The 12095-nt window shown below is 55.0% G+C and overlaps 3 protein-coding genes across 3 annotated transcripts; 1 reads left to right on the forward strand and 2 right to left on the reverse strand.

Moving 5' to 3' along the window:
- Nucleotides 1-682: 682 nt before the first annotated feature.
- AB675_6618 (uncharacterized protein) lies at nucleotides 683-7967 on the reverse strand (the record flags this gene model as incomplete). The annotated part of the gene is made up of 7 exons (XM_018146921.1): nucleotides 683-840; nucleotides 897-2174; nucleotides 2446-2457; nucleotides 2509-5436; nucleotides 5677-6064; nucleotides 6196-6260; nucleotides 6311-7967. The coding sequence occupies 7 exons, from the start codon at nucleotides 7965-7967 to the stop codon at nucleotides 683-685; spliced, it is 6486 nt and encodes a 2161-aa protein (XP_018003812.1).
- Nucleotides 7968-9272: 1305 nt separating this feature from the next.
- AB675_6619 (Mitochondrial carnitine carrier) lies at nucleotides 9273-10282 on the forward strand (the record flags this gene model as incomplete). The annotated part of the gene is made up of 2 exons (XM_018146922.1): nucleotides 9273-9350; nucleotides 9545-10282. 2 exons carry the CDS (start codon nucleotides 9273-9275, stop codon nucleotides 10280-10282), a joined length of 816 nt encoding a protein of 271 aa, XP_018003882.1.
- A 156-nt stretch (nucleotides 10283-10438) lies between these two features.
- AB675_6620 (Sterol 24-C-methyltransferase erg-4) lies at nucleotides 10439-11656 on the reverse strand (the record flags this gene model as incomplete). Its single annotated transcript, XM_018146924.1, has 2 exons — nucleotides 10439-11336; nucleotides 11391-11656. The coding sequence occupies 2 exons, from the start codon at nucleotides 11654-11656 to the stop codon at nucleotides 10439-10441; spliced, it is 1164 nt and encodes a 387-aa protein (XP_018003963.1).
- Between the last annotated feature and the right edge of the window lie 439 nt (nucleotides 11657-12095).

Genomic DNA, 12095 nt, shown 5'->3' on the forward strand with positions numbered 1-12095 from the left:
AAAGAAGTCTGAATTACTGGAGCAGAAGCGTGCCGAGCCATTACGTATCGCGTTGCCCTTGAGAGGACTGCTGGGAGCTGAATCGTATAGCTGTACCTGTCCTGCTCCACTTCCAGCGTTAGTTCCGGCGAATTTGCTGCCGAACCTTAGGTTTCCTTGGTCGTCTACCGTAAAGATGGTGGCAGAGGCTAGGTCATCAACAAGAGTAGCGACACCTGCGTTGTCTAAATGAACGTAGGACACTGCACGCTTAGCCAACAGAGCGGCTCGCTTCGCCTTCGACGGCGCTGTGTTTACCACGATGTATACACGGTCTCCGTCCACAAGCTCAGGAGTCGGACTGCTACTTTCGGTCGACGTTACGCTTGTGCTAGTCTCTGCTGTAGTAGCTGTAGTCTCTGCTGTGGTCTCTTGCGTAGTCTCTGCTGTAGTAGCTGTGGTCTCTGCTGTGCTCTCTTGCGTTGTCTCTGCTGTAGTAGCTGTGGTCTCCGGTGTAGTAGCTGTAGTCTCTGCTGTAGTAGCTGTCGTCTCTGCCGTAGTAGCTGTAGTCTCTGGTGTAGTAGCTGTCGTCTCTGGTGTAGTAGCTGTGGTCTCGGGCGTGGTCTCTAGTGTAGTCTCTGGCGTAGTTCCTGCCGTAGTAGCCGTAGTGTCTGCTGTAGTAGCTGTAGTCTCTGCTGTGGTCTCAGGTGTAGTCGCCAGCGTAGTCTCTATTGTAGTCTCGGGTGTAGTCGCTATCGTAGTCCCTGCTGTAGTCTCGGGTGTAGTCGCTATCGTAGTCCCTGCTGTAGTCTCGGGTGTAGTCGCTGTCGTAATCTCTGCTGTAGTCTCGGGTGTAGTCGCCTGCGTGGTCTCAGCCGTGGTCTCTGCCGTGGTCTCTGCCGTAATTGCCGCTGTACTCTCCGTGGTGGCATCTGCTGACGTCGTCACTCTGTAGGAGCTCGGTGCCGAATTTTGCAGTGTCGTCGTCTCAGTGCTCGTTGTCGAGTCCTGAGATGTCGGCGTGCTTGTGGTCAGATCTGTGGTCATATCGTTAGTACTTGATGATGGGTTTTGTGTTGCAGAAGTCGTCATAGACGAGATCTCGAAGCGCGATGTGGACTCCTGCGATGCCGTCGTCTCGGTGGTAAGCGCTTCAGACGTCTCTGTCGAGCTCTGTGCTGCGTCTGACGTACTTTCAGAAGTGCTGAGGCTGGGCTCCGTAGTAGAGGCGGCAAGCTCAGTTGTCGAGGCAGACACATTGCCCTCAGTCGAAGTTGCAGAGGGCGAGGAATTGCTCGTGGTCGTCTGGCTTTCGGTACTTGCTTCCACGGTACTTCTATCCGTGGTGCTTGCCTCCGTGGTGCTGTCCTCCGTGGTGCTCGCCTCCGTGGTGCTCAGCTCGCTAGTGCTCAACTCGGTGGTGCTCAACTCGGTGGTGCTCGCCTCTGTGGTGCTCGCGTCTGTAGTGCTAGCACCTGTGGTGCTTACGTCTATAGAGCTTGCGTCCGTGGTGCTGGCATCTGTGGTGCTAGCGTCCACAGTGCTAGCATCTGTGGTGCTTGCGTCGGTGGTGCTAGCATCAGTGGTGCTTGCGTCTATAGAGCTTGTGTCCGTGGTGCTCGTATCCGCGGTACTTGCATCGATGGTGCTTGCCTCTGTGGTAGAGCTGGTCTCGTCTGTTGAGAAACTATAGTCAGCTGTGCTCGTTGCAGAGGTCATAGCATCGCTTGTGGACACCAGGTTTTCGGTGCTTGCTTCTGAGGTTGAGCTGGTCCCTTCTGCAGAAGTAGCATAATCAGCTGTACTGGTTGCAGATGTCGTCGAGTCACTCGCAGTTGTTGGACTTTCAGTGGTTGCTTCCGACGTAAAACTTGTCTCGTCTGCGGAGGGAGTAGCCTCAGCTGTACTCGTCGCAGAGGTCGAGGAATCACTCGAGGTCGTGACGTCTTCGGTGCTTGTGTCTGAGGTAGAGCTGGTCTCGCCCATGGAGGAAGCATAATCAGCTGTACTCGTTGCAGAGCTTGTCGCGTCGCTTGAGGTCGTCGGACTCTCGGTGCTTGTTTCCGATGTAGAGATTGCCTCCTCGCTCGGAGTAGTAGAGCTTTCAGTGCTTGCTTCCGAGGTAGCACTTGTCTCACCTGCGGAGGCAGTAGGCAGAGCTGTACTCATCGCTGTCATGCTCGATTCCGTCGACACTGAGGTGCATTTGTCAGCATTCATTATACACAGAGATACCAACACACGACTGGACACAGTGCAGGGATTAATCAAGTGGGGACTTGTGTGCTGGTGATCGCTTGTGTAAGTCCACTAGTGCAATAGGAAAGTCGCTCGTCTGCATATAGCGTCTAAAGGTCTTCAGGGCCAACTTCCGGGCTCTTGCACCGCTAAGGTATTGACGGAGCATGAACATGTCTCCCCAATCTGGCTCTGCGTAACGAAGCTGGAATGCTGGACAACACTGACCTTCTTCTGTGGCTGGAGCGTAATTAGTGTGCGATTCTCGGACTGAGTAGAGAGATTACTCACTTGTGGCAGTAGCCTGGGTTGACAATTCCGCTTCCGTGGTAGACTCTGACGCTGTGGACTCGTCGGACGTCGTCACTTCAGGTGTTGTGCTGAAAAGCGACGTCAAAGAACTTGCAAACGAAGCTGATATGCTCATGTCACCGCTCTCGGCCGAGGAAGTGATTGTCTCACTCGTGGGCAACGAAGAGGTTGACTCGTCGCTTGCTGACGACGATGTTGTGTCACTCTCACCAGCTGAGGACGTTGTGGCGTCATCTTGTGTGGCGGCTGATGTAGTTGAGGCACTAGAAGTCGCAAGCGAAGTCACAGGGTCGACTTCGCTAGATGATGTACTTGTGGCACCCTCATCACCTGCCAGCGACGTGGAACTGACACTCACGTCCGTCGATGATGTTCTCGTTGTCTCGGTCTCGCTTGAAAACGTTGTTAAAGTGACACCTTCACTGGCGGTGGAAGTAGCTGTGTCATCTTGCGTCCGCGAGAAGGTCGTTGTCTCGTCCACGCTCACTGATTCGACAGTTGAAGAATCAGTGGGGAGAACGCTCGTCGTCACACCCTCAGTTGTCAAGAACGCGGTGCTGGCGTCACTAGTCGAGGTGATCGAATCAGTCTCAGCTGCGGACGTGGTTGTCGTCTCTTGTTCGTCTATCGAAGATGTGACGGTGCTTGTTGAGACCTCGAAGCCGCCAGCATCGCTAGTCGATGATATGGCAACGTCGCTCGCAGATGAGACAGTGGTGACGATATCGCTCGATGACAGCAAGTCAGAACTTATCGTTGTCAAGCTTGTGGCTTCAGCGTCACTTGTGGACGGAGTTGTCTTATCCGCGCCACTAGCTGATGAATAAAGAGTTTCCGCATCAGCCGAAGAAGAAAACGAGGTGCTCTCCGAATTATAGGTCAAATCATCACTCAGAGGCGCTGTTGAAGAGCTCGCTGACGACGAGGTAGGCTGAAATTGTTCTGGATCAGGAGTCGTATCTGTAGCAGAAGTATAGATCGTCGTTACTACTGCGGAATCGTCAGCGCTTGTGCTCGAGCTATCGATTGCATACGTGGTCGATGTAGATGGCGAAGTTGTGTCCGGACCTTGGCTGACAACAGGGCTGGAGAACGGCGAGGTACTCGTAGAAAGCGATTCGGATGATGTAGCGATTGAAAAGTCACTGGGTGCTGATGTGGCGTAGTCTCCAGAAGCTGTACTCTGCTCCATGCTGGAAGATTCTCCAGGACTTGTGGTCGACAAATCCGAAGAGCTGATAGCTACAGCTTCAGTTGTGCTAGATCCTTCCAAAGTACCCAAGTTTTCGCTCGTCGATGTGGTACTCGTTACCTCATCACTGCTGGGAGTAGCTGATTCTAGGAACTGCAAGGATTCCGAAGTGGATGTGATCGGTTCCTCAAAATAGCTGCTTGGTGAAGTCTGTACAGTGCTGGGGCTTTCGGAAGCAGATGCGTCGACATCGAAGGCTCCGGTCGCAGTTGAGCTGGCCGAGTCTGGCGCGGTCGAAGGTTCCGGAGAACTCGAGCTTCCAGAAACGGTCACGCTTGGAACCGCATCAGCAGACGGTGTCTCAGTGGTAGTGAAGCTCGAAATGTCTGCCGTAGCTGATATCTCCGCACCCGTAGAGCTTTCTGTGACGACCGAGCTCGTACCCTCGTCAAGGGACGATTGCGAGACGCTTGGAGAAGGAGAGACCTCGCTCAACAGCTCGGTCGAGCTGAAGAGATCGCTCGTGATGGACTCCGCAGCAATGGCTTGAGCTGAGGTGCTGGAATACTCTGCTCCTTCCGATGTAGTGAAGGCAGAAGCTGTGGCAGTGGTGGACACCCATGCCGTCTCGGACTCGCTGCCGCTCGGGCTATCAATGGCATCTGTTGACGTGGCTTCTGAGGCGTCATTCGAGCTACTCGGAGCGCTTGCTACAGCAGAACCTCCGTCCGCCGACGACAAGCCGCTGCCGCTCAATGTCGACTCTGGGACAATCGTTTGAGAATCTTCTGAAGAGCTCGTGCTCGTGCCTTCATCTATAGTGATGACCGGGCTCGTGCCATCATCTGTGGTAACATCCGCGGTCGGGCCTTCGTTCGTCGTGACCACGGGGGTGGCTTCCTCTATAGGGGTGGGTGAGGGAACATCAATGAGAGGAGACGTACCGGGTGTAGTGTCAACCAGCGTGTCTGTAGAAACGCTTTCGGGGCTTGCTGTTGACGTTGTAACAGGCGCAAAGGAGTCGCTTGTACTGTCGATAGTTTCGCTTGTCGCCATCGAAGTGGCCTCGTCCTCAACTGTGGCTGTAGTGGTGCTGTCAGCCAGATCGGTTAACGATTCTTGTGCCTCGGAAGTTGTTGTGCTATCAGTACTCGAAGTTGAAGCGTCCTCTGCGGGCAAGCTCTCCGTAGAAGTCGCCTCAGCCGGTGAATCTGTTGTGCCAGCGGACGAAGAGGTCTCCGCGATATCGTCCGACGTAGTTGAGGTGACGTCCGCTGGAGTATCAGTCGGCACTTCTGTAGATGTAGTGAAACCCGTAGTTTCTGACAATGCCTCCGTCGTGGTCACTGGATCTGGTGGTGGCGGAGCCTCAGCCGCGACCTCGACTGCTTGTGCCTCTTCTGGAGCTTGATACTCGTTGCCATCCTCGTCTGTGCCTTCGGGTACAACGTATAGCGTCCCATCTTCGGTTGCAGCAAACTGCTTGATTCCTGTAATGTCCAATTCACCATCTAGGTTGATGGCGAACGATAATGTGGGAGTACTTCCCGAATTGCCCGGACCATCGGGATCGGTGGGGTCATCAGGCGCTGTGGCAGACGGAGGATCATCGACGAGCTGAAGCTGGAAGCCTGAGCCGCCATCTTCCGTGGGAGGAGCAAATGTCACAAATTGTACTTCGCCGTCATCTGTCACAGTTTGTAGATCCCCATCTTCTGTCACGGTGAACACGCAGCTTGACTTTTGTCAAGTACAAGGATGCTCATCCCCTCATCATCGAAAGCCACGTATAGATAATAATCTCTTTTGACTAGGGAGCGAGAACGTCTGGACACTCCGACGGCGGCAGGCGCTAGCATCATTCGGTTGGAGGCAGGCGCTCGCATCGTGCGGTCGGATGGAGGCGTACGCATCGAATCGGGAGGATCTCCGGGAAAGGGACCTAACCTGAGTACTATACCCTCGTCGGTCGGCGTGGGCGAGGACGATGGACTGTCCGAGGTCGACGTAGTCTCGGTCATAGACGATGCTTCGCTTGGAGTGAAGGTCGACGTATCGTCTTGGTCTGAAGAGCTGGCGGCGTAAGTCAAAGTAATGCGAGAGCTCGTGGTTGGTGGGGAGGAAGCTGTTAATGGCTGCGTTGATGACGGAGTTGAAGCGGAGCTTGTAGTCTGCGACGTCTTCGAGGAGCCCGAAGGAGAGGACGCCGAGCTCTGCACAGCACTTGTGGCAGTGAATTGGCTGGTCGGTGAAGCCGACGACCTGTTCATGCTCGAAGCATTCGAAGGCTGTGTCATGGAAGACGACGTGCTGCGTCCAGATGACGTGGAGTTGGAAGCTATACTGATAGTGCTTCGATCAGCGCTCCCTGTGGATGAGCTCGATGAGTCGGATCGGGTACGAGACCGTGAGAAAGTAGATCGTGTGCTCGAGTTCGACGAAGTGGCTGTGATTTGTGAGACAGTGTTACTGACCATTATCATAGACTTACTTGGTATAGCAGTCGAAGACACGAGTGATCCATCGCTAGCCGTGCTGCCTAAGTACACGGTCAGCAAAAATTTGTAATGGCTGCGCACAACGACTTACCACTGCGAGAAGTCTCAACTCCAGTCGTACGGCCGCTCGTTGCGGCACCACCAAATTCAGTGCTGCTCTGATCTGTTCTTGACGGCGATATATTCGAAAGCTCAGATGATACAAAGGCGGAAACCGAGGATACCGCTCGCGATGATAACGACGCCAGTACCGTTGAGGAACTAATGGGACTGGACAAAGGACTTGTGGTTGCGAGACGTGTTGAGGAGCCCGATACCGCTGCCAATGTAGTGGTCCCTGAGTTCGGGTAGCTTTGCGTTATGATGTTGTTGATGGACTGAGATCCAGTGCTCGAGGACCGTACAATTGGTACAGAAGTGGCTAGTGGACTCTGTATAGGACTCGAGGTTCTCGAGTCTGGGACTGTGAAGCTTTGCGAAGCAGGACCCGTGGGTCGATTACCACTGGATGAGGGGGCCGCCGTTTGTACAGAAGCCTTGCCTGTAGAGATGACCGTGAGCTCGTCCTGCTGCGAGCTACTCAGATCACTGCTTGGTTCAGCAGCCAGAGGAGAGAAGCTTGCAGTCGGGTCGGATGGAGGCACTGGTTGGCTTGTTGTAGCTGTTGATGACGACTCTTGTGTTGGGGCCGCTGTTGCAGGACTGCTGCTTTCGACAGAGTCATCGGAGTAGTCGCGAGGGCATGCAGAACTAATGATGCCACCCAAGATTACTTCGAAGCAGTTCTCTTTCTGAGATCCGATCCAACCTGCATATATTCGATTATCAGGACACTGATAGAATTCCGCACCACCTTGTCCAGCGACGTCCCAGGTCAGGATGCCATCCACGAAGAAGAATGTGGAACCGGCGTTATTTGAGTCAAAGGTCGACTCGAATGGGACCCAGGTGTCTGTGATGTTCCTGCCGATTCGGGTTTCCGAGTCCCGCTCAATCATCTGCCCATCATTGATATAGTATCGCTTAGCGTAAGCACATCTGTCGGCTGTTTCGCCCTTAGGGGAGCCAGCATAGCCAATAGCAGCTGCGTCTGTTCCCACTTCGCGCTTTCCCTTGAGTGCTGGCCCGTTATACGCGAAGCCTACAATGACTGCGTTCGATGGGTCGATCTCGCTCACCAGGCCATCGTCGAGACCTTCTCCGAGGGCAAGGCGCGGCTCAGGCACGCCAGGCTCTATAGGTGGTCGTGTGCTGGACGTCGTACTTGGAGGCGATACGACTGGGAAGGTCCGTACGGTTGAGCTGCTCGGTGTACTCGTGGCCTGACCGTTGGATTCATCTGTCGAGGCTTCTGTGCCGGAACCGGTGACTGCAGACTCGGGAGTGGCGGATGACGAAGGGAGGGAGAAGCCAGTCGTGGACTGAATTTCTGGGTTGAGCGTGTTGCCGCCACTGGTGGCGGTGGAAGTGACAGTATTCGTAACTGTTACAGTTGTTGTGAAGTCTGTAACAAAAAAGGTCGGTCCATTGTTGATGACAACGTTGCCGCCGTTGAGATAGATCGTCGCACTAGGTGCATTGACGAAAGTTTCGTAGTGAACAGGGAAGATAGAAACAGTGGCGGCCGCCGGACATAGCTTGCCCTGACTGTCGACGCTGACTGTCACGAGGCCTTGGGCATGCGCACTGTTTGTGCTCAAGAGAAGAGAAGTTATCGAAAACCAAACGAGGGACTTTGCGGACGCCATCTCGGCCGCCACACCGTAAAAGAATGAAAGTGCACAGCAAGACGGGACAAGAAACACAAGCAAGGCAGATACTGAACAACAAATCAATGCCGAAACGAAAGGGTATCAAACCTGACCCAGGGTTGTTTGGGAAGGCTTCGACCTCCTGTCCAGTCCGAGCGACGGGACAGTGGCTGGCTGGTCGTCGCGAGATGAAATGTAGCATTGCGGCTCGTTGACCCGACACAGGTCAACAGACGCAGATCGTTCGGTCGTGGGGGTGCCTCGTCCTGAGAGGCTTGTTATTGCGGCATCGTGGCTGACCGTTGAATGCACCGCAGGGGACGACATGGAGCATCCGACCGTCGGCACGGATCACCAGGAGCATCTCGCTGCAGGTCTACTGCTCCTTTGGGACTGTCGGCGGACGGTGTCGTCCTCCCACGAGGCGCCATTCTATCGCGTGCCAAGCTGCTCCATATTCGACGTGGTCTGGATGTTAAAGTACGCCGCACGGACAACGCCAATCGCGTGGTGCTCGCCGGCAGACCTTTCCCTCCAATAGACTTGATGCCGCTAGGGTTCTTTCACAAAAGTTCGTGGAATGTGACAACAGCCGAGCGCGTTGGTACTTACCCACAACAAATCATCTGATTTGCACGCGAGGCGCGTAGGGCTTGACCCCGAGGGTGAGCAGGTTTGCCTGAGGAGTGAATTTGAGGTACGGCGTATCATGGGAAAGGGAGACAGTGACGCGAAGCGCGGCGAAGGATAACACGTTCTTGAGCGACGGATCTTGGCGTGGGTGAGGCTCAAAGGGCTCCAATCGTATTGCGAGACAACCGAATGTGAGTCCTGCGAAGCTTCGCTTGGCCGTGAAAATCTCCGCCCAATACATATGGGCACAGCTAAGACCGGTTGACAAGAAGCGTCCAAGATGCAGCTTGTCAACCGGTCTTCATTCCGACGCCAACAGTGCAAAAACTGTTAGAATAATTATAGCACGAACAACAGACCGTCCTGTCCCCTGTTTTCGCGAAGTCAAGACATTTCAGAGCCTGCGGCCTTCTTCTCAAACCATCGCTCCTGCCTCGTGCAGTCGATGCCAAGCATCGAACTATGAGGTAGCTCTGTACCAGGATATTATTTATATCCAATCTCACACCACTACCACTCTCGTCACAGGTCTCACAATTGTACAACTCGGACCCAGGCAACATAAAAGCAACACAGCAATACGACGTATATTGCAAACGACGAACCTCCATGCAGCGATAGCATCACTGTCCACTGTCCACTGCCCTCCTCACCTCCTACCCCACAGACATGTCTTCTACCTTTTGGGCCTCTTACCTCTCCGGCGCCCTGGGCATTCTAGTCGGCAACCGCCTTGACGTTCTCAAAGTACAAGCCCAAGCCGGCCTCTCGTCACGGACCCTGATCAACTCAACATCACCTACCCTCCCCACTTCGACTCCCCCGTCGCCCACAACATCATCGCCACCTTCACATAGCATCCCGAACCCAGGCATCCGAGCCCTGACCTCCTACTTCCGCGGCAGCGCCGCCCCCATCCTCGGCTACGGCGCCCTGAATAGCTCCTGTTCATCACCTTCAACCGCACTCTCCTGTACCTAACCCCACACCCACCTCCCTCACCCACCAAACTCGCCGGCTGCTCCCTCTCGCATATCTGGCTCGCGGGCTTCGTTGGCGGGTTGGCCACGTGGATCGTCAGCGCGCCGTCGGAGTACGTCAAGTGTCGTGCCCAGCTTGGAATTCCTACCTCCGCCGGAGCAGCTGGTCAGACAAGAAGCAGCTCGTCGACGTCGTCATCATGGCAAGTCGCGCGCTCAACGATCCAGCGTGAGGGTATACCGGGGCTCTTCCGTGGCGGCACTCTCACCTCCCTGCGCGATGCGGTTGGATATGGGTGGTATTTCTGGAGCTATGAAGTGTGTAAGCGCCTCCTCATCGCACAGCGGACACCGGACTGGTGGGCTGAGCTCAAAGGGTGGGAGGTCGTTGTGGCGGGCGGAGTTGCAGGCGTGGTCACGTGGGCGAGCGTGTACCCGTTGGATGTTGTCAAGACAAGGGTGCAATGCTGGGTGCCGTCTGGAAATGTAGGGAGTGAGCGGGAGGGGTTGCTGGGTGGCACAGGGAGAGAGAAACCACCGAGGACGTGGGAGGTGGTTAAGGAGGTGTGGAAGGAGGCAGGAATCAGAGGCTTTTACAGGGGTATTGGGGTGTGTAGTTTACGGGCCTTCGTGGTGAACGCAGTACAGTGGTATGCTTACGAGGGCATTATGGGATGGATGGGGGAGAAGCAGACGTGAGATGAACGCGAGTTCCCGGTCGAAGACCCCGTATTGATATATGCTTGACCGCTGCTCTCTTTTTTCGTGCTCTATTAGTACAAATGCGCCGGGACCGCTTCGAAGAAACCCCCTGTGCAGTGAAAGACGCCCCCACCAGATCTGACCCCTTTTAACTCAAGCCTTGGGCTTCCGCGCCACCATGAGATACATGGGCGTGAACAGCTTCTGCTTACCACCAGCTACCAAAGCGTCCGCTGTCCTTGCCAGACTATCAGCCGTCTTCTGCGTTCCCTTGGGCATGACCCTCAACATCTCGCCCAAGCCAATGAACTTATGCACGAGACCCCGACCCCACCAACTCATCCTCCCGATCGTGAACAGATCTCCGGGACCACTCAGATATCTCCAGTCGCCAGCCAAGGGGTAGTACCAGGGCACCTGGTCGTCCCGCTCGGCGAGATCCTCGTGCAGTTCCAGCTCAAAGCCTGCGGCGCGGATCGCCTCGAGGCCTTCAGACACTCTAACCATGTTCGAAATGCCGTTGCCCTGCTCAATGCCCAACCTGATCTCGCGATGTTCCAGGTTATCATTATCATACTTATCCGTCATCAACCACTCATACACTCCAAACACCCCGCCCGGCTTCAACACCCGAAAGATCTGCTCATACACTCCCTGCAAATTCGGCGCATGCACGGTCGCCTCAATCGCATATACGGCGTCAAAGCTGTTCTCCGGCAGATCCATCTGCATGAAATCCCCCTTCGTCGCGCCCCACTTGTCTGCAATGCCCTCCTTCGCGGCGTAGTACAAGCTTCGCTCAATCTGGTAGTCGTTGTTGTTCAGGCCCATGACTTTGGCACCCGTGAACTTAATGATCTCCCGACCGGGTCCACCAACGCCGCAGCCGACATCTAGCACAGTCTGGTTCTCGGTGAGGCCCATCTTGAGGGCGAGGTAGTGCTCGTGGCGAGCGATGGCTTGGTAGAAGGGCTCGCGGTGTGCGAAGCGGCAGAAGTGGAAGGAGGTGCCCCAGCCGTATTCGTAGAGGTCGGTTGCGAGGTTGTAGTAGCTGGTCACATACGTCAGCAGATGCACACCCTCTTGGTTATTGTGGAATACTCACTGTCTAGTCAAAGTAGCATACTCGTCCCGTCGCGCTTTCCGCGTCTCCTCGGTCTCGACAGCAGCGGCCTTATTGTCCCAGTGCTTGAAGTACTCCTCGACGGCCTCCTTCTTGGCAGCGGCGTCCTTGCCACGCATGGCGTACAGACCACCTCTGCTTTGGGCGCTCTTGCCGTGGAGGACCTTGTTGAAGGCCGCATCGCGTTTCTTGTCCTCTCGTTCTAGCTCATAGTTGGAGGCGGTGGAGGTCACCGAGGCGGGCGCCATGTTGAATGTGCTGGGGGATATGATCAAAGAGGGACTGACAAGTTTGTTCAAGACGATCTTGAGTAACGACTGTATTGAGAAAAGTCGAGTCGGCGGTGAAGATAGCGAGGGGGTATCTCGCGACGGCGTATCACTGCGCCGCCAGCAACGGTCTGCTCTCAACTAACTTACCCGGAAGCAACTTTTTTTGATGGGTTGACACGAATCAAGACAGCCGATTGGCGTGCCTGAATCCCCACTGAACGCTTTGGCGAGACTCGAACGACTCGGCGTTGTCGGAAAAGACAAGGATAAAAAGAGCCGCGATTGAGTTGCGTGTTTGCCCTTATGAAGCACCGTACCTGACTCGTGCTGCGCGAACCACTCGTAGAGGCCGCCGGACACTTGCTAAGCGGGCGGCGAAAATTAACGGCATCGAAACAGATAATTGTTCCCCGCC

This window comes from Cyphellophora attinorum, assembly GCF_001299255.1.
Source record: "Cyphellophora attinorum strain CBS 131958 chromosome Unknown Contig4, whole genome shotgun sequence".
In the NCBI taxonomy this organism is placed as follows: domain Eukaryota; kingdom Fungi; phylum Ascomycota; class Eurotiomycetes; order Chaetothyriales; family Cyphellophoraceae; genus Cyphellophora; species Cyphellophora attinorum.